Genomic DNA, 21,622 nt, shown 5'->3' on the forward strand with positions numbered 1-21,622 from the left:
TACTCATGTTTTTATATAAAAGCAATGATTTACCAATTATTTTATCTAAACATCCCTCAATCACCGTAACAAAAAAATTTTTAAATGTAAAGCCCTCGCCCCAAAGCAACCTTTATCAAATTCCAAACTAATCATCGTAATTTTAAACATGTACACTGTCTTATATTTTTTAGAAAATGGTGTTAAATTAGAACTAAAAAATTATTGTTTCACATTTCTGCTCCAGATAAGCCTTCTGATCAGGTAACTCTACTAAGATAAAACTCTACACAGTAATTTAACATTTGAAAACTTGAACATATAAGACAACTCTTTACCTATGGAGGGGTAAATAAGACTAAACCCGCATAACAACATTAATTTTGTGACTTTTTATTTTTATTTTTAATGTTTTTTGGGTGATGAATTTTTATTGATGTGACACAATGATTACGGGGAAAATGAAATATAATGAAAAGAGAAAAGAAAAGTAGAGACGTGAAGAAGCTATTCTCACATTAATAAGGGTACATAACATAACATGGTTATGACGTGGGATACAAAAAGTAGAAATAAGGTTGGGTACATTTATAGGGATGGGGTACCGAGTGTAGGGTGGGTGGGGAATGCATGAGAAGTGATTGAGTGAGGGGTATAAGGAATCCCCCCACGTGTGCCATTCAGAAGTCATACAACTTATTTTTCTGTTTTTATTTTTTCCCTCTGTTTTATATGTCATTTCCTTTTTTATATGTTATTCAATTTTTATAGCACTAACTAATTGAAATTTATAATAGATATGGCTTTTATTGGATGACACGATAACTATATCTGTCATCAATTATTAAAGCAATGAGTAAAGGATTGTTTACAAAAAGATTGCTGTTAAACAATTAATGAAATCATGCTGTTCAGAGAAAAAAAAATTAATGAAATAAAACCAATAACGCCTTTGATCGAAGAAATAATAATAGAAATTTGAGCAACAAATGATAAACATTTTTGCTTTATATTTTAATTAAGATCAAAAGAAGAAGAAAAAGAGTAGGTTCGAAATCCTTCCAATTATTCTCTAATATAATTCAGTTCAATCTTAATTTACTTTTAATCATGCAATTCACATCTAATTTTATTAAGAGTGAGTTTAGGAAATTATTAGGAGAGTTTATAAGTTAATTTGATTAATTTATTAGTTAATTTAACTAAAATAAATTTATCCAGCATATGAACTTATTTTAGAAGTTTCTAACTTATTAAATGTGTATTTGTCATAAGAATGTTTATGTTATATATGTATTAGAGACAAACTTGATTATTAACCAAGTGACTTCAATAATTTAATAATAATTTAAAACGGGGTGAATTGAGTTAGTTATATTCAAAACCTTTTTCACTAAACTTTTTTTTTAAAGATTATTTAGTTAAAGGGAGATGAATAAAAGGGTTTCCAAATTAATTTGAATGAATAAATCGTAGTTATAGATCAAGTTAAAATTATTATGATTAAACATTTAATCACAAGTCTTGAGATTTCTTCACTGACCAACTGAAGTATGTAGTGCAACAATTCTTTTACTCTCAAAAACCTCTCTTTCATAAATCAACCTATAGAATGCCCTATTACTCTATTAGGTTTTTATTTTATTTTATTATTTTTTTACTGTGTTGATTTTGGTCAACTAAACTTGGGCTGACCTCACATTTGTGCATGAGTATTATAATATCGACAACGTCAAATAAAGACTATATCTAGATAACTCCTCTTTTATATATAATATAGACATAGATAAACATTTCATTATTTTGATCTATAATAATACTTCTATTTATAATTATTATTTAACAAAGTTTAAACTAAATCTGAAGAATTGAAAATACTATACTAAAAAGTATATAAAAATATACCAACAAAATCTAGATATAAATGTTATATAAAAAATGTCATTATATTTAACATATAGTTATATATAATTTTAGTATTGATTTTGAATGAAATTTAATAATATATTCTGTGTACTACTATAATTTATATTTACATTTTTTAATAATATATCAACATATATTATATTTATTGTGTAGATAAATTTTTTTTAATGATAAATATTTTATTACTATAAAATATATATTACCATAGGCAATTTTCTTATAATAATAATAATAATAATACTCTCAATGAAATTCATTTATATGATTCTTTTTATTCAAATTATACACCAATAAAGGTTTTAAACTTAAATATATTTTCTTTCTTAAAGAATAACATATCAATACAAAGCATAACATCAATGCTCAATTTCACCACTATCTTACAAATATGTTGAAAACATTAACTTGAATAGTGACTTTGTATTCAACAATTATTTCAATCGAGTAAACTATGCCAAACGTAAAAGAAAAGAAAAAAAAAACAAATAACAACTAATAAAAAGAAGAAACAACTACAATTTTATTGAAAAGAAACAATCCAGAATACACACACAGAATTCTCGAATTCTCGAAATCGTTAGCCATGATCGGTTGTTTGCGATTTGGTATACAAAAGTATTTGTAAAGTGTTTATGACGCCAACAAATAAACAATATTCAAGTATTTATTGAAAAATTATACATAATGTCAGAATTAATGACATGAATCACATACGTGTAAGCGAATATCCCATAACAAATTATAACAACCGACCCTAACTACCTAAACTTTTCGATCACCTTGAAATATGAGTCATTTCCAAATATAATTTTTTTTTGTTTATCTCTAGTGAAGGCTTCACTCACCTCTTCGCAATATTTTGAGAAAAGCCTTTTGATTTTAATTTAAAATACATCTCATAACAAGTAGATAATCTGTTCTTTAAGAATGTTATAGAAGTCTAAATTTGAAATTAATCTTTTACTAATGAGCAATAGACATCGTTTGTTCGACCAAGAAAATAGAAAATATAAAAACTTATCGAGAATAATAATAAAAATGTTCGCGCGTGGAGATGCGAGGGGACCCATCAGTCCTTAAAGGCCGGCCACCGTGTATCCTGCCTTGTGTTGCTTTCGCCAAGGGAGGGAGCTACCATGGATCATGCCAATCTTTGAATTTTCTACGTAAACCCCTTTTTCTCTTATTCAATTCTTGCCCCTTCAATTTTCTTAACTTTTCAAATTTTGAGTACTTATTTCTAAAACAATATATAATTAATGGAATCTCACTTAATCCTCCAACTTACGCTTTTATTTTTAATATTGTGCATGGGTTTATGGATTTGAGCTTTAATCATATATTTTAAATGTATTTTTAGGTAGTCAAATTTTGTGTCCTACGTACTTACATTATACACGTGGGTGGTATATTTATATATGTTCAAAATTAAGTTGTTTTATATCTTGCTAAAAGTCATAAAAAAAAAATAGCGTTAAGAGAGATAACTTTAATTCAATTAAGGTCTTAAGAGAAACTAATATTTAATAACAGTGTTATAAATATAAAGCGGTAAAAATCTTTATTTTAAGTCTTTTAAAAAAAATACTTAGTATTAATATTAATATAACTTTTCAATTTTAGTTAATTTAGTGTTAGGATAATTGAGAAATTTCTTTTCTTTGATGCATGAGGTTCAAACTTTATTGGATGAAAAAAATTACTTTTATATTATATAAGGTTTTTAACTTTTTTTTTTTGTTATTTCTATTAAAAGGAGAATTCAAATGATATTAGTGTATTTTTTAACAACTATTACATCACTCATTAACTTTCATTTAAATGTGAATTTTTCAAAACTTATCGTTAGATTAAAACTTGTAGATTATATATACACAGTTTTATATAAATCCAAAATGACTTTATATCTTATTTTTATAGAATACAATTGATGTAATATATAAATTTCAAAATATATTAAAATATAAACACTTTAATTATCTTTAAATTGTTGTTTAATTTTAATAAAATTTAATATAAACATACAAGGTGATATAAAATTATAATTCAACGGTTGAATTAACAAAATTCATATTTAATTAAAAGCTATTAAGTGATTTAATAATTAATAAAAATCACATCAAAATCGTATATAATTTATAAAGAAGTGAAAATGATTTAGATAAAGAAAATAAAAATAAGTGAATTAGAAGTGATTATAATTTATAAAGATAAAACAATCTAACAATTATGAATAGGAAAAAGTATAATCACTTTCATATATAAACATAAATTTTGTATAACAAAAAGTAATTCCCCACCTATGTTGCGAGTCCGTGAGTGTGAATTTACTACCATTACTCAATTTTAAATTTATTCTACTTATATTAATAACATGCACCAAGGTATTTAGAAAGAAAAAAAAGTTAAATAATAATTAATGATGCTTAAAAAAATTGTAATATAGTAATGTACATAACTTATAGTAATATATTATTTATTATTAAAAATTATTTTTATTTACGCTATAGATACAATATATATTGATATATTGTTAAAAAGTATATGTATAACTTATAGTAATATATAATATATGTTGTTGAATCTCATGCAAAATTAATACTAAAATTTTGTATATATATATCAAATTAATTTATATATGCATATATTATATTTATATTAACATTTTTTTATGTTACAACATATAAAATTTCTTGTAATGTAAGGATACTTTGGTAATTTTATTTTAAAAAAATCAAATTTCTGTTTTCTCTCCTTTCTCCTCTCAAGCATTTTTTTTTTATTTAATAAAATGTATTAATTTCTTTCTTTAAAAGTTGTCCGTTTCCGATGCTTTCCTTCTCTCCTCCCACCAATGGAGGAAGGGTTTGGACGAGAGAGTATTCAACTTAATTACTTGAAAAAGACAATTTGTCTGGTACACAATTTACAAATGAGAAAGAAAAAATTGGAGCGTATGAAAATTAAATTAAATTTTAACTGAAAATTAAGAACTTAAAATATATTTTTATCATTTTTCTCTACTTTTCCTTCCCTTCATAATTATTTATAATATATATATATATATATATATATATTATATAAAATTCATATTTTCCTTACATTTACCCTTGCGAAACAAATGAGTGATATCTAATTATTCAACAGTGAAAGAATAGTTCCTTAATTTTGACAAAGAAATAATCAAATTAAGTTCTACAATTCTTAATAAAACATTTCTATATTGTCCATATCAGGTTTCTTGAATCCTGATTAGCATACTAATTAAAAATATTCAACTATATTAATCTATATACTAATTATCGAACTCCGTTGGGATTTCCATCCACGATTATCTCCAATGAAAGATTGGTTCATTTCCACTAAACTAACATGTATGTATGGCTAGCTCCTTCCCCACCCCATGTCCTCTTTTCTACTGTCACACTCACTGACATTTTCAACTAATACGAAATTATAATATGCATAGGGATTAAGGAATGGAGTAGGGACCATTGCAAGTTTAAAAACTTTAGAAGGGGACGAAAGAGCGTTGCTTCTTTTGCGGCCATACCATTAGGAAGAATAGGTGACGTACTACAAGGTACACCCCTAACAGTAACAAATCTCCAGCATCGGAGATCCATAACTGCAAGACCTTATTTATTCTTACAAAACAACTAGAAATTGAAGAGAAAAGTAACAAATCTCCTCTGTGCCTAATCGCTCTATCATGATATCCTATACAAAACTTATGATGATATATTGCTTTGTTATACATAATAACTATAGTCTACTCCCCTCTTTTTATGATCTTCCTTCATTTGTAAACACGCATACATGGCCAAGAAAAATCTCGAAGTGATGATGTGTATGTACATAATTAAATCAACATATTCAAATGAGGATGTACAAATAGATTACTATGCTTCAATGACATTACATAGATTGGTTTGAATATAAATTTAAAAGTATTTTTAAGAACTTAATTTTTTTAGTGATATAAATTCTTTATTTTTAACAGAAAAAATCTTTAAAATATTTCTAATTTATATCTAAATAAATTGATAATTACACGTATATATTATTAATGAAGTAAATATTGAGGAAGTTGGAAAAATGAAAAATGGAGGTGATTAGCAAGAGACGGAATTATTGAGGCGCATGGTGGATAGCAGTCAAGTACTTGCACACGGAAACTATGTCAGCATACTTGTCGTGGTCGTGGCTCACTTAAAACCACACGTGCATGAGCTTTTCCCATCTCACAAAAGATACAGAGCCCCATATCGAGCAACTTTTTTGGTTTCTTATATTTTAGTTTTACGCCTTTTTTTCTTCTGTGGTTTCTCTGCTCCATCTTTTAGCTTTAATCCTTACATAAAAATCAGCGATGACCCTAATGGAAGTGAAACTATGCTTTCACTTGGTAGTAAAAAAACATTTCATCCACCGACAATCCAATTATCTTAGTGATGGGATCTTACATATATGCGTTCACACTACTTAAGGTTTGTGCTTCCGAATCCTTGCTGCATGACCATGACTGCCTCCCTGGGATATGGTTGGATATGATGTGGTCGGCTTACCAATAAAAGTCTATGAGTATTCTCTTATACTCAACTAAAACTGGATCACTTCTTTCCAATTCATACATCACCCAAACCCTTCCAATTTATATTTTCTTAATTTTCCTTCCATTAGTAATGGGGTATATTCTCATTTCAACCCTCACTATGCTATAGTATAATTCCAACATAAACGAATCATACTTTATAAATGAATGAATAATAATTTGCTGCCGCATTAATTGGTCTGTTTTACTATTGTACGAAAAATATAATATGTAAATTAGGTTGCCCCTTCTTTTTTACGAGAACTGGCTTTTTTGGGATTTTCAAATGGCGATTTCTCAAGAGGCAAGAGGGTGGAATTAGCCTCACCGATTTAATTAACATATAATATATGTATGTTTTTTTTTTTCATGTCACGCCATTCATTTTTTTTAATTTTTTATCGGTACAAACTTTTTTCGTAACTTAGTCATAAATTCTCCGTGTGTTTCGTTCGTTTGTAAGACAACTTGAGCGAATACCGATGGTCCAAAGGATTAATATCTGCTGCAAAAGCTTCGCATGGCGAAACCAAAAAATTTAAAAATTTAAAATAGAAACGGGAAGTGTGAAAAGAAAAAAAGAAAGAAAAGTAAATAATTAAGAAAGCGACGATAAGCTTTGATCAGATTTCGTAGATCACATGCACACGAGTGAACACTATTATTACAATTTGGCATTTTACAAAAGACGGAGAAAAAAGAAACGAAAAATATTCATTTAACGCCGTTAGAATCCAGCAGCTGGCGGAACCCCGTTCACACCCTAAACCAGTCAAGCGGTCAAAGGCTACGTATGAAAGCGTCGACCATGGCATTGGCATGCATTGATTGCCACCGGCTCAACGTTGCCCGTACCACTCCATGACCTACAATTGCCGGTCAACTCTCGCCTTCATTTCTATCTTTGTTCCTTCCACACAGTTTTCACTTTCTTCTAAACCCAAAACCACTCTCTCTCTCTCTCTCTTTCTTTTTCACACACACAAACCAAGCTATAAACCAGATCAACCCTACCTCAAGAGTACCGTGAAGTTTGAGTTGTGGTGTTTGAGAAATGAAGGATTTGAGCATATGAGAGATCAACTTGTTAGGTATATGGAGAAGAAGGAGATGGCTGTGAAGACTGAGGATGCGGTTGGGTCCTCTTCTTTCCCTTGTTATAATTCAAACGTGTATCCATTTTCTAGTGCCTTTGATTTCCCTGAGGTCGAAAAGAACTCTTTAGGGTTTATGGAGTTACTGGGTGTGCAGGACTACAGTCCTCTGCTTGAGTTACCTCAACTTTCAACTTTGTCTGTGCCTCATCACTCCACAGTTAAGCTTGCATCTGATAACGTGAAAGAGTGTTCCGAGGTGTTGAACCAACTACCTGCCACTCCAAACTCTTCTTCCATTTCATCTGCATCCAGTGATGCAGTCAATGATGAACAGAATAAGACTCTAGACCAAGCAGAAGAAGATGAAGAAGAAGAAGAAGGACAGCAAAAGACTAAGAAACAGTGGGTTTCTTTTACCTACCTCGTCACTTTTTTTGTTTTCTGAGGGATTACTTGAAAACCTTTATTTCTTTTTCTGATGAAAGGATAAGGATATGGTGGCCGGTGGGTTGTTTTTAATTTTGTGCAAGTATTTAGTGTTTTTTTTTTCCCTACTTAACACAATCATACTCTAGTATTTAAGCCTGGGATTATGTTTCATTTTTTCCCCCTTTTTATGCGGTGGTGGTGGTGGGGTGAAGCTTCATTTTTCAAAAGTTAATTTTTCAATGGTTTTTAGGATGTGAAAAACACACAATTTGTGATGGTCAGTACGTGTTTTATATTTAATTTTGCTTTAATATGCAGCAAGAGAACATATATATATATCACCATCCGTTCCAATTCGATAAATAAATGAGATCATGGGAGTGCTTTTTGTTTTCTTTGTTGACCTTTCATTTTGAGATAAAATAAGAATACATATGATGCGGTTGATGTGAGGAAGGTTCTAAGATTTGATGGTTTCTGGGATCTGGTTCTTATTGGGTTTAGGTTGAAGCCGAAGAAGACAAATCAGAAGAGACAGAGAGAACCAAGATTCGCGTTCATGACGAAAAGCGAGGTCGATCATCTGGAAGATGGGTACAGATGGAGAAAGTACGGTCAAAAGGCCGTGAAAAACAGCCCCTTTCCCAGGTAACACATGCTTTAATTCTACCAATAAACTCTAAACTCTAATCTTAACTCTCAACACCTACTTACTTCTCTTAATTGCTTTAATTCACCTGCACCCAAACAAAATAAACTAATAAATAGTCTTAACATGTAGGAGCTACTATCGTTGCACCAGTGTTTCATGTAATGTGAAGAAGCGCGTGGAACGATCTTTCACTGATCCAAGCGTTGTGGTGACAACCTATGAAGGCCAACACACACATCCAAGCCCAGTTATGCCACGCTCAGGTGTCTCCGCTGGATACGCTACCAACTTTGGTTCGGTTTTCCCACCAGGAAACTACTTATCGCAGTATCAACACCAGCACCACAACCATCAACAACAACAACTTTTCAACACATTGTCCTCTTTGAGTTTCCCTTATAATGATTCTTCTGCAAAGAACGCTGGTTTTACCCAAGAGAGACGACTTTGTAATCCTGGGACGAATGCATTTCTAAGGGACCATGGGCTTCTTCAAGATGTTGTTCCTTCACACATGTTGAAAGAAGAGTAGAGCTGATATAACCTCATTACTCCTGCTTCTATGTGATTTATTTTTTGCTGACTTTTTTCCTATGGGACTTAGCTGAGAACTTCAGTGCTGGTACATGTAATTTTTCTTCCTGACCGGTGGTAATATTAGTGATCATCATCATATATACTTGTAAAACCCGTTTTATCTTTTTGCATATAGCCCATCGTGATTATGGCTGTAACATGTTGGGATTATGATCTAATGCAGGGACTACTTCTAGTTATTTTGCTTCGATATTAATCTTCTTATATAGAATAACACCCAAGAAAAAAAAGAAAAGAGAAAAAAGCATTCGTTGGTGGGTTGGGCTGTGTGTGAAAATGATAAAAAAAAGAAGAAAAAAGAAATAGGTAAATAGGCTTCTGTCTTCTTTTTAATATTCTGATTCTGACTCCTCGTTTGTCTTGTATTTTTGTTTCTTTTTGTTGAAGGAATGTGCATTGATTTCACAGATGCACAGCAGTGAAGATTGTTAGGTTAAGGTTTTTAAACGGGAACAATTGGTGAGGAAAGTTTCCTTGCTTTGTTTTGTTCCCGGAATTCGACCGCAAACTAATTATAGATAAATGTTTTTTCAAATTAGGAGGATATGGTGCTAAAAGTCTTATCCCAATATGGGTACGAGGTTATTAATAGGAAGAGTAATTCAACCACTCCCCGATCCATTTAGAGTTGGATGAGTAAATGCCTCTCTGTATCCTGCACGCGATGCAATCCATTGATGGATTGAAGAGTGGTGGAGAGGAGGGGAATTTAAGAAGAACACAAACAAAAGGAGAAACATTTATACAAAGCTAAGCATATCGAGTGTGATATGGTCACTATGATGGAATAGATCTTGATAACGACACATGTTAGCTTTTATTTAAGAAGGTATCAAGACAGGTCGTGCTTGTTTACAAGTTTTGTTTTATTGAGCAGGCGAGGCTCTCATCGTGAAGAATAATTCAAGTTTTTGATATATAGCCGTTCACGGATAGGCATAGGCTAACATATTGTGAGATGTTATATACGACACGCCACCGTCAAAGAACCACTGGGGCCACCTCTCTTTTCTCTTGTACGCTTTCGTTTTCTTTCTCTTTAACGGCAAATGCCAAATACATTGCATCGAATTGAAATCCTTCACTTTCTTCACCATAAAGCAGGGAATAATTAGCAACACTGCTCTCTTCTTCTAAAGCCAAAATTGTCTCTTGATTTCCCTATTTCTTCTATTATTTCGGCCAATAGACAAATAAATGCCGCGCATTACGACCTTGTTGACTTGATTAAACAAACCATATGTTAAACTTTGTATAAAAAGGGAATACAAATCCATGATCCTTTTAGGATCCAGTTTCTAGATAGTCGAAAAGAACACAGAAACCTCAACAATCAATTACAATTTTAACATCAAAAGCAACACGAATGTATGAAACGGGTATTTTTGCACCGTTTATCACATGACATTACTTAAACATAAGACGCCATTTATGTCAAATTCCAGTATAGACAATAACTTTTCGTGTTAATTTTTTAGTAATACACCGAGCAGACAGCGAATCTAAATTGTGTGGTGCCTACAGTAGTAGTGGAGCCACATTTCTTATCTTGCCTTGTAGGCTTAATTTAGTTTCTTATTCCTCTCTCACCTACAAGTGATCCAAGTACGAATAAAAATCCAAAGATTTCTTTGATTGACAAGCCGAGTATGAAATGCTATCATTCGTGAAAACGTGAATCAACAGCAGCAATAACCTGCCCCCACCAAAAAAATGGAAAAGCCTGGCACGGCATCATGAAATGCAAATAGCACAGCACGCCTTATTCAGAACAAAAAATGGTCCATTTTTTTTTTTTCCCTGATGTGTAGGGGATGGGTTGTTTTACAATCACATGAATTATCCTACTTCCACATGTTTAAATACTTTTAGTTGAGAACAATTTAGCGCATTATTTGGATATCTAGCTATCAGAGTGCAATATATTACCCAGAATATATCCTTCCCAAGTGCACTTCCTGGTATATATGAAAATAGAAACGCAACAAATTTTCCCCAATAGCAAGATTTGACTGCTGTAAATTGAGAAAGTGAGATTTTATCCACCATTGATTTAGAGTGGTTTACAATTATAAGGTACTTTTAATTTAAATCAACAATGGTTAGACTTTCACTTTCTTACTCTACATCTCTCCTTAATTGCTTGAGAGGTGTTAAATCCGAATTAAACAAAGAATAGTAGTTTATGATAAAAGGGTGCATTTGTATAACACACTAGTATATCAAGTTATTTATGTTAGTTACATATTGTTACGCATTAGCTTGAATTGGTTAGAAAAAATAATAGCACAACAACATCATAGTTGAAAGTGAACAATATTTCAAGAGTTTTTCTCTCACTCGGGAGCGCACAATTGATAACAAACAAAAGGAACCACAAGAAACAGTAGAATAAAAAAAAGTGAAGTGCACAATTGATATCAAACAAAAGGAACAACAAGAAACAGTACAACATAAATTCTGAAGCAAATTAAAAAGCCTTTTAATGATAACAATTGTTATCATTTAACAGCATTTCAGGTGATCAAGTAGAATAACAATATGGTTAAACATTCCAAATAATAGAACTCGTTTCTAACTGCCAATGAACATGATATTTCCTGCATAATTTCAGCATGTTAAATGATGTAGCAGACCCTGACCAAATAAACTTTAGAAACAAACACAGGCCACTCTATTAAATAAATACACGACTAAACTAGTTTCTACTTCAAAAAATTAGGTGTCACAGTATGATCATGTTTATATTTTAAACAAATTTCACAATGCAAAAAATTAGCATGTGTAAAAATATGGCAAGAGCCTAACCATCCTCAATGCCCAAATGACAACAAGTACACAGTGACCAAAAGAATACAGCGGAAGAAGCCAGAAATTAATTTCTACTCTGGCTCTGGGAGGACAAAACAAAAGTAAGGAGGGGAATCACTAATGGTTTTGAATGTACAATACTAAAATATCAAGGACTATACCAGTACACAAAGTCGACAGAATAAACCCTGTTTTGGTTCCTCTTGCAGACTCTTGCAGAAGATCCCTAAAGTAGAACTACTGAAATAAATGGGAATATGTCATCAGAATGCACAGGAAGACTGTCACATTTATGCAAAATATAGAAATGATAACATACCAATATATTATTGCAAGACAAATATGTTTCTCCATGTATGATAAATCAGAGTTCAAGCCTGACAAAATTCAATGAGACTACACTATACTTTTGAAACAATAATCAACCAATTAGAAAGAAATGAAGACCAGAGACGGTAAGAATATTACTATTTTTTTTAATATTTCACTGAAAATACATTTGTGAATGTACCTGCTGTCTTTGGGAATTTTGTTGAGAGCAAGAAGATGAGAAATTAGAGTGAGACCAGCTATGCCCTTGTGTTATTGATGCTATTTCGGTGACTCTTTCCTCTACATCACACAAGGCTGCTCCCCATGCTTCTTCTCCCACTTCACCAACTTTAAGATTAATCATCAGTCCATCACAAACCAAAGTTGCAGAAACCCTGCTCAAACAAAAAGGGTTAAAACATTACTCTGCTTTCATAAGTGACACACAGATGTGTCAGTACTTATAAGAATTGCTTTCAGGCTAAGAACTCAACTAGTTTCTTAACAAATTAGATAATTCACTTCAAACGTTTTTAACAATGGAAGTTTGGGAACTGGTCCTCAATCATGACAACAGTAACGCCATCAAATAATTAAAAAAAAATAAGTCCAAATTTGAAGTGTTAATTCAAAGCTTAACGAATGCTCAAAGTCTCTAATTTTAAGAAAGCAAACATTGTAATAATATTTAGGAGTAACAAAGAAAAATAATTTACAGAAATTTAGGATGTTATGATTGTCAAGTGATATTGAAAATACATGTAATAGTTCAATAAGTAGAACTGTAAAAGTATAACCTAAACGACGTCATTCCGCCTCTTCAAAAACTATATCAGAATATTAAAAACAACGCTATTCCTATCCAACCAAACAACCCTGAGTCTCTCTGTTCCTAACTCCTAACAGTGTGTTTGTTTTGTCGTGAAAAAGTCTCAAACGGACGTGAAAGCAACAAAATGTTACTTCTCATTTTTCTGCTTTGAAATGTGAGAATTCCCGTTTACGTTATTTTAAATGATAATCCAAACACGCTCTAAGACGGCGACGTTTATTGTGTGTGTTTGGTTTATCATTTGGAAAGAGTTAAACAAACATTTACTCATTCCAATGCAGAAAACGCCATAGCAACTATATTAATGAATTGGAAAAAACGTGGTTGCGTTCAACTGAACGTTTTTCCAAACACACCCATTGTCTTCCACGAACAATTTCCTCCGAAAAGAGTAAGGAGGTGAAAATTTTGTTTGATCGATAAGAAAAGAAAAACGAGTAATTTTCTTTTGTTTGGCTTAAGAATATTTTAAACACTTTAATAATATATTATAAAATTTTCCCCTTTTTCGAATTCCTCTGATGACATTGAAGGGAAGCTTAAAATCTCTTCAACCAACTACTATGTAAATTATCTTTTTAATTTTGGAAAGTGTAATGCTGTCAAATCAGTATTTGAAATTATGAAAAAATTTAAACAAGTCTCAATTACATTAGTCTATAATTTAAAAGAAAAGTAAAAACTAAAATTAGAAATTGATCAAGTGCGTAAGTTTATCACAATAGTGTTTGAGTTTTAATTAAAAATAAATAATTTCTCATTTACCAGTTGAGAAGAGTTGTACCTTACCAGTTTGGGCTTCAATCCTGTTGGGCCATAGATTTTGTTTATCACTTTATTTTTAATAGTCCTATAAACTAAGAAATCTATTTAATTAAATTAATGATCTCGATTGTGACTTGTGACTTGTGAGATCTAGATCGTAGTTCTATTATATATTTGGAGGAAAAAAAAACTGGCCCTTTACACTTAATTAAAAATAGTAAAAATAAGTAGTACATAAGTAAACAAATTAAAACAAAAAAAAAACATTATAAATTTACCATAAAAACTACGTTTAATAATTTGATCTATAATCGGTGTATTTTTTTTTTAAAAATATGCTTGCACGATCAGATAATTTAAAAATTAATTTAAATACAATTTATCAATTAATTATTGAAAGTTAATATTTTAATTATTTATGTTCATATATAATTTGATAATAAATTTGAAATATTATTTATAATAAAAACTACTACATATGAAGATTGGATACAAAGACTTGAGCAAAAGCCATTATAGCAACTTATTTTTATAACTCTAAGTGCATTAAACTGCTTTTCATAATAATTTAATTTTTTTAAAACAATTATTTTTTATAAAAATAACTCGTTTATTTATTAATCAACTTTTCTTAGTTTTCAAAATAGTTTAATTCGAAATAATTTTTTAAACGGCCCTAAAACAAGTAATGTAAAAAGATGTGACGCTTTCTATTCTTTTCGATCCAGTTAGAACATTCGGGGAAAGAGTTACAAAACTAACTTAGAATTCTTAAAACCTACATCTAGCCAATTACATTCAATGTGAATGTGCCATTTTAATAAGAAAATTGGAAAATTGTCTCGCTGATGGTTTTTAGCGGTTAAATAGAAATAAAAAAAAAGACAATTAGACTGTGTAGAGAAGAAATAAGTAACTCTTCTTAATTGAACTTGCACAACTTCAATTTCAATTCTATGTTTTATAAGAATAATCAGAAACGATTCCAGATAAAGAAAACATAATCCAACAAAGACGTTAGTAAAAGGCCAAGGATGATGATACAGCATATCCAGAATAACAATTTTACTAACGACAACATCAACTAAAACCAAATACTAATAACATGACATCAGAAAACTTTCCATAGCTAATAAAAGTTAGATACTGGGTACCCAAAGGCTTACACATCAGTAATTATAAATCAAACCAAACAACAAAATAAACCAAAACAAGTAATTGGTGAGCTTAATCAGCAGCAAGCAATTTGCAACCAACATTGAAATAAGAGTAAACATTAACAGTAGCCAATTTAGCATGTTTCTTGCTAAGTTTATATTGACCCCAATCCTTAAAAACCACACTTAAAGGTCTATCCTTTCGAATATTAAGTTTATTAACCACAAGAGCCAATTCATCAATGCCACAAGCACTCAAACGAGGCATCTTCAGGACACTAGCAGCCAATGGTCCTAGCTCCACTGCATTTCTGCATCTAATCCCATAATGTTTCTCCAACTTATCCAAATTTTCTTTAATACCAACACCCACGAAAGTATAATCCGGTAAACGAAGAAAATTAAGCAAAGACACCGGAATAGACTTCAAATGTAGCAGCTGAATAATAAGACACGTATTTTCATCACAAAGATGCAAAGTGGCACATTTGATCGTGGAATTAACTTCGGAATCATCATCTTCATTTGACAAACACCACTCGGTATCGAACCCAATAACCTTCATTTCCTCACTATCTGCTGGATACACGAGAGATTGTAGAACATCATCAATGTTCTTATGCTTCTTTGTGACATGGGTCGTGATCTGCACTCCATTCAAATTAAACAACTCATTATAATACATTGTTACTTTTAAGAGCAAGTAGATATCAACCTGGCCATTGAAGAAAAAAGATGAGGGTTGAGGAATATATATAGTTAGTCGATAGATACAATATCATGGATGGGAAGCTCGACGGATTAGCCCATATAAATTCCATCAGGAAAATATGCAAAATTAAATACGATGTGTGGATGTAATTTAATTAGAGGTAGCCCAAAGGGTCCCCAAGTAGATTGCGTTTTCAAATTGTAAATATGAAATTAATGCGATCGTTATAACTTAAAGGTACACCGTAAATAAATAGAATAGAAAATGTAAACGCTTAACAGTTAAAGATTAATATCAAATATTGAAATAAAAATTATTTTTAAGATTATTTTGTTTGAAAAAATAATTTATTTATTTATTTATTTCAAACAATTAAAATAAAAATATCATAGTTTCAATTTTAAATATTTTGACTGTATTTAGAAATATCTATGGAGTAGGACGGATACAGTTAATATCTCCTTGTTATCCTCTCTATCGAATAAATATCTATCTTATATCTGTCTTTATAACCAGGCATTGGTTGAGTAGATACCTGCATATTTTTCAATATTTGCAAATATTCACAAGTATACGTGAATATTTACTAAAATAAATATTTTAAAAATATTCAATAAAATACTTTAATCATACATTTTAGTTATTTATAACAGTTTTTCTCTTTTTAAAAGTTATAAAAATCTGCATAAAAAATGTTTGAAGGTTATAACTAAAATTTAAATAAAATCTACATAAAAAAGTTTGAAGATTATAGAAAAAATTCAAATATTCTTCACAACTATATTAATAACAATAAGTGGATTTAAAAATTAAATTTTAAATGTTCAATCATGTAAGTTTAAAGTTCAAACAATAATTGTTAAAATAAATATTTTGATTACACATAAATCAAAATAAAAGATAATAAAGTACAATATTTAACTATTATCAGTCCAAATAAAATTAAATTTATACAAGTTTAAATAAATTGAATATTAATGGGTACGAGTATCCACAAGTATAGATACTATGATATCTATGCACTTCCCGATAGCATGTGGGTATAAAAAATATTCATATTCATTACTAGTGACGGATCTAGAAATTTTAGATAGTGAGAGCAATAATTATTTATATATTTATAGTATTAAAGATTTTACATATAACTTTTAAAAGTATAATCATAATTATTTTTTACAAGCTTTTATATCTATGATTACGATTAAGAATGAAAATAAGTTAAGTTAGACTATATTATATTATAATTTAGTAGGTTTGAATATAACTTTTTTTTAAATACATGTCTTAAATATAACTTATTTATCTATTATAAATATTTTTTTAAATATTTGATTAGAACTACAATCCTAAAAATATACTTTATAATAATTTAATACTAATAAAAACATAAAAATAAATATGTTAAATTGTATAAAAATCAAGTTTAAATATTTAAATATTTGGTTACCCATTGGGTAGTATTATTTAAATATTTTTATATATTTAAAAGTAAATAACCTTAAATCACTTAATTTATGAATTAACTAGATTGGCCTAGTGGTGGGGGTTGGAGTAATATGTATAAAATTTTAGGTTCAAACTTTGTTAATATCATTGTAATTTCGTCGGGTAAAAACAAAATCACTTAATCTATCATATTTTCTCTATTATTTTAGCTTTGTAAATTGCACTTTCATTTAGATTTATAGATTAATGCTTTTTAAGTTAAGATTTATCTTGTACTTTTTAATGTTTCAACTAAATTAACACTAAATTCAAGTTCAAAATATTTCAATAAAATTAACATTAAATACAAACTTAAAATTAATTTTAATATTTTCTTTTAATTTTTAATTTATTAAAATAATTCACAAATATGTATAGATAAATATCCATAAAATCCTGTGAGTACCTCCTTAAAAAATACTCATCTAGAAATGAAGTGGGTATAAAAGATAAATTTTTATGCAATGGAACGAGGACGAGGAGCCTACTAACTGCCCTCATAAAGTCATATTGTCATTCATAGTATTGAATATGAAATAAACTATATTGATAGAAAAACAATCACCTTCTGTATATTCAAGGTTGTCAATGAATATTAGTTACCACTTTTAGTGATAAATATTTCGTATCAATATCATAGTTCAAAAAAAAGTATAGAATATAAAATGTTAAAGATCAAAGTTAGAGTGAAAAAATTGTTAATCGGAGGTGAGTGTTTCTTAGTTATTTTTAATGAAAAAATATGATATGTACATAAACTATTATTTTATAGAATAGATGCACCTTATGTTCTTTTGGTCTCTTATAATAACTAATTCATAGTCTTAATTCTTCAATTTTTAATTTTATAATTTTAGTCTCACAATGTAAAATTCATAATTTTAGTCCAATTAATAACTGATCATTAAAATTATAACATTGATTATAATTTAATATTGACATTAAGTATATGACTTGATAATTAATATTACATTTTTATGTTAAATTATAATTTTATTCCACATTTTTATCCCATTATAATAAAAGATGAAAATGAAATAAAAATGAGTATCAAAAGTGTAATTTTATCTAAATATTATTAAATATTAATTGACATATCAAATAACTTAAGTTTGGTTGTTCATATATTCAATGTCACAATTTCAATGATCAACTTAGACAAAAATTATGAATTATACAAATTTTGAGAGATTAAAGTCGCATAATTAAAAAAATAGGAAAGAAAAATCATAAATTAAAAATAATTATAGGACCATAACCAAATATTGAATAATAAAAGGGAACAAAAATGTAATTTAATTTTTAATTTATATTTTATAAATTTTCTAATATTAATTGGAAAGTGTCTAGAAATTTATTTTTTTATTAACAATTATTTATTATATTGAAAACTAAAATTTAACTTCAAATTTTTAATAATCTATGTGTTCTGGTATGGAGGAACCTCCTCTATAAAAAATATAACAATTGTTTAGGTTCAAAACATTAAAAAGAGTGACCTTCTATTGTTAACTCTAAAAATCTCTTATAGGTTCATGTTGAGCATAATCAATACTATGTATTATGTACCTGTTTCAGGGACACATTAGTAATCTTTTCGTAATCTGAAAGCTGAACGAGAGCTCCAAACGAATATTCCAGTGGGGGGAGGTACCTGCAAAAAAGGCACTCTGATGCTCAAGTCAGGACAAACGTGAATATCAATAATAATTAATGAACAGTGACTTTACCTCAAAATATGAACTATTTATATTGACATTAATGGGCCCTGTGCTAGGGGTACTAAATTAGGTAATACGCTTGTAATTTACTTTATGCCCATGATTAGCTATTAATCAATGATTGAGGCTAATTAACATGTTTATTAGATCATTCCCTTTTGATTGAAGGTATACTAGTCTCTGTCGATCGGTCCTCGACCACTAAAGGTGCCGAACTATTAGGTTTCTTGAGGTCGGGGTATGGATTTTCGGTCTAGTCAACCTGGACGATTGGATCGATTAGCCGAACAATGGTATGGGGTGACGATGTATGATCTGTTCTAATAGTCATTCGTTCCTCGGGTGCCAAGGGTGCCGAACTATTAGGCTTCTTGGACAAGGCCTTAAGATATGGTCGATTGGTCGTTTACCAAATGGATGATGTGGCCGAAAGGCCTATCCGGTACAAATTCTTTGGTGATGAGTCCCATAAATTCCAACGAGATTGAGTTATGCCCATAACAAAGTGTGTTTTGGGATAGCCAAAAAATGGCATGACTAATTGATTGGCACCTTACAAAGATACTCATTCTGGACCAATCAGTCTTGTACCAGTTAGTATTCCTTAGTCAAGATTCCAAATAGTTGGTAAGAGCTAGGTGAATACAAGATCTTTCACCCAAGGCTCGAGCATTGATGTGGGAAGAGGCTTCCAAATGTTAATCTTTCTCAGTTTGTTCCATGCGGTCATTTGGGAGCTAGCAATGCACACAACCCCTAAAGTTTGAGCACATTGTGCAAAGTGGCTTCTTTCGGTCAATCTGTTTTGGTTGGTTTTACACAGTTGTTAGAGAGCCAAGAAGGCACACATGGATTTCTTATGTCCAAACGCAGTTCCATAATGTATAATGAGTGTTACATGAATTTGTGTGTGCTTCAACAAAAGAGATGACGTCCTTCACACACTAATATTATAGTAGGAGCACCTATAAAGTCACTCTAACACTCAATTTAAAGGGGGTTTAGGTTAAAAATGTGATTAAGGTTAAAATGATACATGGTGTACCTTAGATGTTGAATTAGAAGATATTTTAAAGGGAGATCTGGTTAGTTGAATTATAAGATATATAATGTGTTCCAAATTACGATAATCTAAGATCTTTGAGAGATATGCATGCAAAGATATTCCTACTAGCAATTAGGAGTTAACTGCTTAAGCTTTTGTTTTACATTGGTGGTATGGAAGCTTTGTGTAGACGAGTAGGAGAAATCCAACTCAATCTATTTGAGTTGGGCAATACAATGAGAAAATTAATGTTAAAGGGATGCATATTATCCAAGAAATGTTTGAAATTGACAAGGTCAAGAGTAACTGAAACAAAGCAAAGAAGAAGATAGCCAATTCAATTATTTTTAATTGATTTTTATTTATATTTCGCAATGTTAATATATTTCGTATCATCATGTCTATTTCGTAATAGAGGGCTTTAAGAACATAATTATTGTCTAGATTTAAAACATTCAAAAGGAGTAACACATTAATATGAACCCTAAAACCCCTTTATAAACTCTTATTGACTATAATCAATATTGTGAATTCTTAGTGATTGAATTCCAAGAATCTTGAATGAGATTGAGTTATGTCCTTTATGTTTCCTTCATCACATAATAAGCATCATATTTGAAGAAAAATTAAGTTCTAAAATAACTATGATGTTAATTTTTCTATGTAAAATAATTTAGGATGACCCTTATTATGGAACATAGGGAGTTTTAATAATTGTGAAGTGTATTTTGGATAACCAAAAAATGACATGTTAGATTGGCATCTTGCATGTCATTTTCAATTTTCTTTCAATAATTAAAAATGAAAATTGTAATTCAAATTTGTTCTTGCCTAAAAAATGTACTAGAGATAATCTAGTAGTTATTCAAATATATAATATTCAAAATGTGTATTATATTTATCTTTGTCCGAGATGGGGATTTTATACCTAATTATTGTGTCTTTATGAGCTCCGATAATCTTAAGATTTTGCAAAAATTTACCCGATAGTTGATCATAATCATTAATGATAAGATTTTGTATCAAATATAAATTTTGAATCAAATAAATACCAAGTTATTTTACAGGTAGGAATATGAGTGATGAAATACTCAACTAACCAAACTGTCTTAACAATACCTTATCGATAAAAGATTGAGAAGTGTTGGGAAAATAATTCAAATTTTCAAATTCAAATCTCTGAGATATTATTTAGATTTTAAAAGATATTGATTCTTTTAGAATATTGTTTAGAATTGAAATATATTATATTTATTTTAGAGATTTATTTTCTCTTTTAAAATTGTGATGTAAAGTCAATAAATAGAGATTCTTAAGAAAAGAAGAATCACTCAACCTGTAGAGGGGGTCACTGCCTTAAATGAGAGAGAAAGTTACATGAAAGAGGATTTTCAAATTTCACTAGAAAACTTGTGAATGAGGGTTTTCAAGTTTCGGCAAAAAACTTGTGAGGGAAGGGTTTTCAAGTTTTATCCATAAAACTTGTGAGGGAAGGAGTTTCCAAGTTT

The 21,622-nt window shown here is 29.8% G+C and overlaps 3 protein-coding genes across 18 annotated transcripts; 1 reads left to right on the forward strand and 2 right to left on the reverse strand.

Annotated features, from left to right (window-relative positions):
• Nucleotides 1-7,400: 7,400 nt before the first annotated feature.
• Nucleotides 7,401-9,453, forward strand: LOC109808303 (WRKY transcription factor 23). Its single transcript, XM_083059652.1, has 3 exons — nucleotides 7,401-7,998; nucleotides 8,530-8,673; nucleotides 8,807-9,453. The coding sequence occupies exons 1-3, from the start codon at nucleotides 7,571-7,573 to the stop codon at nucleotides 9,207-9,209; spliced, it is 975 nt and encodes a 324-aa protein (XP_082915778.1). The 5' UTR covers nucleotides 7,401-7,570; the 3' UTR covers nucleotides 9,210-9,453.
• Nucleotides 9,454-11,666: 2,213 nt separating this feature from the next.
• LOC109808304 (uncharacterized) lies at nucleotides 11,667-13,454 on the reverse strand. 16 transcript variants are annotated; one of them, XR_014427830.1, is made up of 5 exons: nucleotides 13,195-13,442; nucleotides 12,597-12,792; nucleotides 12,405-12,491; nucleotides 12,247-12,322; nucleotides 11,667-11,874 (listed from the first exon to the last, which is right to left on the reverse strand). XR_014427830.1 is itself a non-coding variant. In XM_020371238.3 (4 exons), the coding sequence occupies exons 1-4, from the start codon at nucleotides 13,206-13,208 to the stop codon at nucleotides 11,849-11,851; spliced, it is 312 nt and encodes a 103-aa protein (XP_020226827.1). In that variant the 5' UTR covers nucleotides 13,209-13,454; the 3' UTR covers nucleotides 11,667-11,848. The 16 variants fall into 16 exon arrangements, 4 of the variants coding, with proteins under 4 accessions (XP_020226827.1, XP_029129235.2, XP_082915779.1 ...); XR_014427828.1 differs by having other exon boundaries at nucleotides 12,247-12,325; nucleotides 13,195-13,438; XR_014427831.1 differs by lacking the exon at nucleotides 11,667-11,874 and adding an exon at nucleotides 11,926-12,167 and having other exon boundaries at nucleotides 13,195-13,443.
• A 1,324-nt stretch (nucleotides 13,455-14,778) lies between these two features.
• Nucleotides 14,779-17,298, reverse strand: LOC109807160 (uncharacterized). Its single transcript, XM_083061205.1, has one exon. It carries the CDS (start codon nucleotides 15,834-15,836, stop codon nucleotides 15,222-15,224), a length of 615 nt encoding a protein of 204 aa, XP_082917331.1. The 5' UTR covers nucleotides 15,837-17,298; the 3' UTR covers nucleotides 14,779-15,221.
• Between the last annotated feature and the right edge of the window lie 4,324 nt (nucleotides 17,299-21,622).

The sequence above is a fragment of the Cajanus cajan genome, chromosome 7 (genome assembly GCF_000230855.2).
Source record: "Cajanus cajan strain Asha chromosome 7, NIPB_CcT2T_4, whole genome shotgun sequence".
NCBI classification, from domain to species: domain Eukaryota; kingdom Viridiplantae; phylum Streptophyta; class Magnoliopsida; order Fabales; family Fabaceae; genus Cajanus; species Cajanus cajan.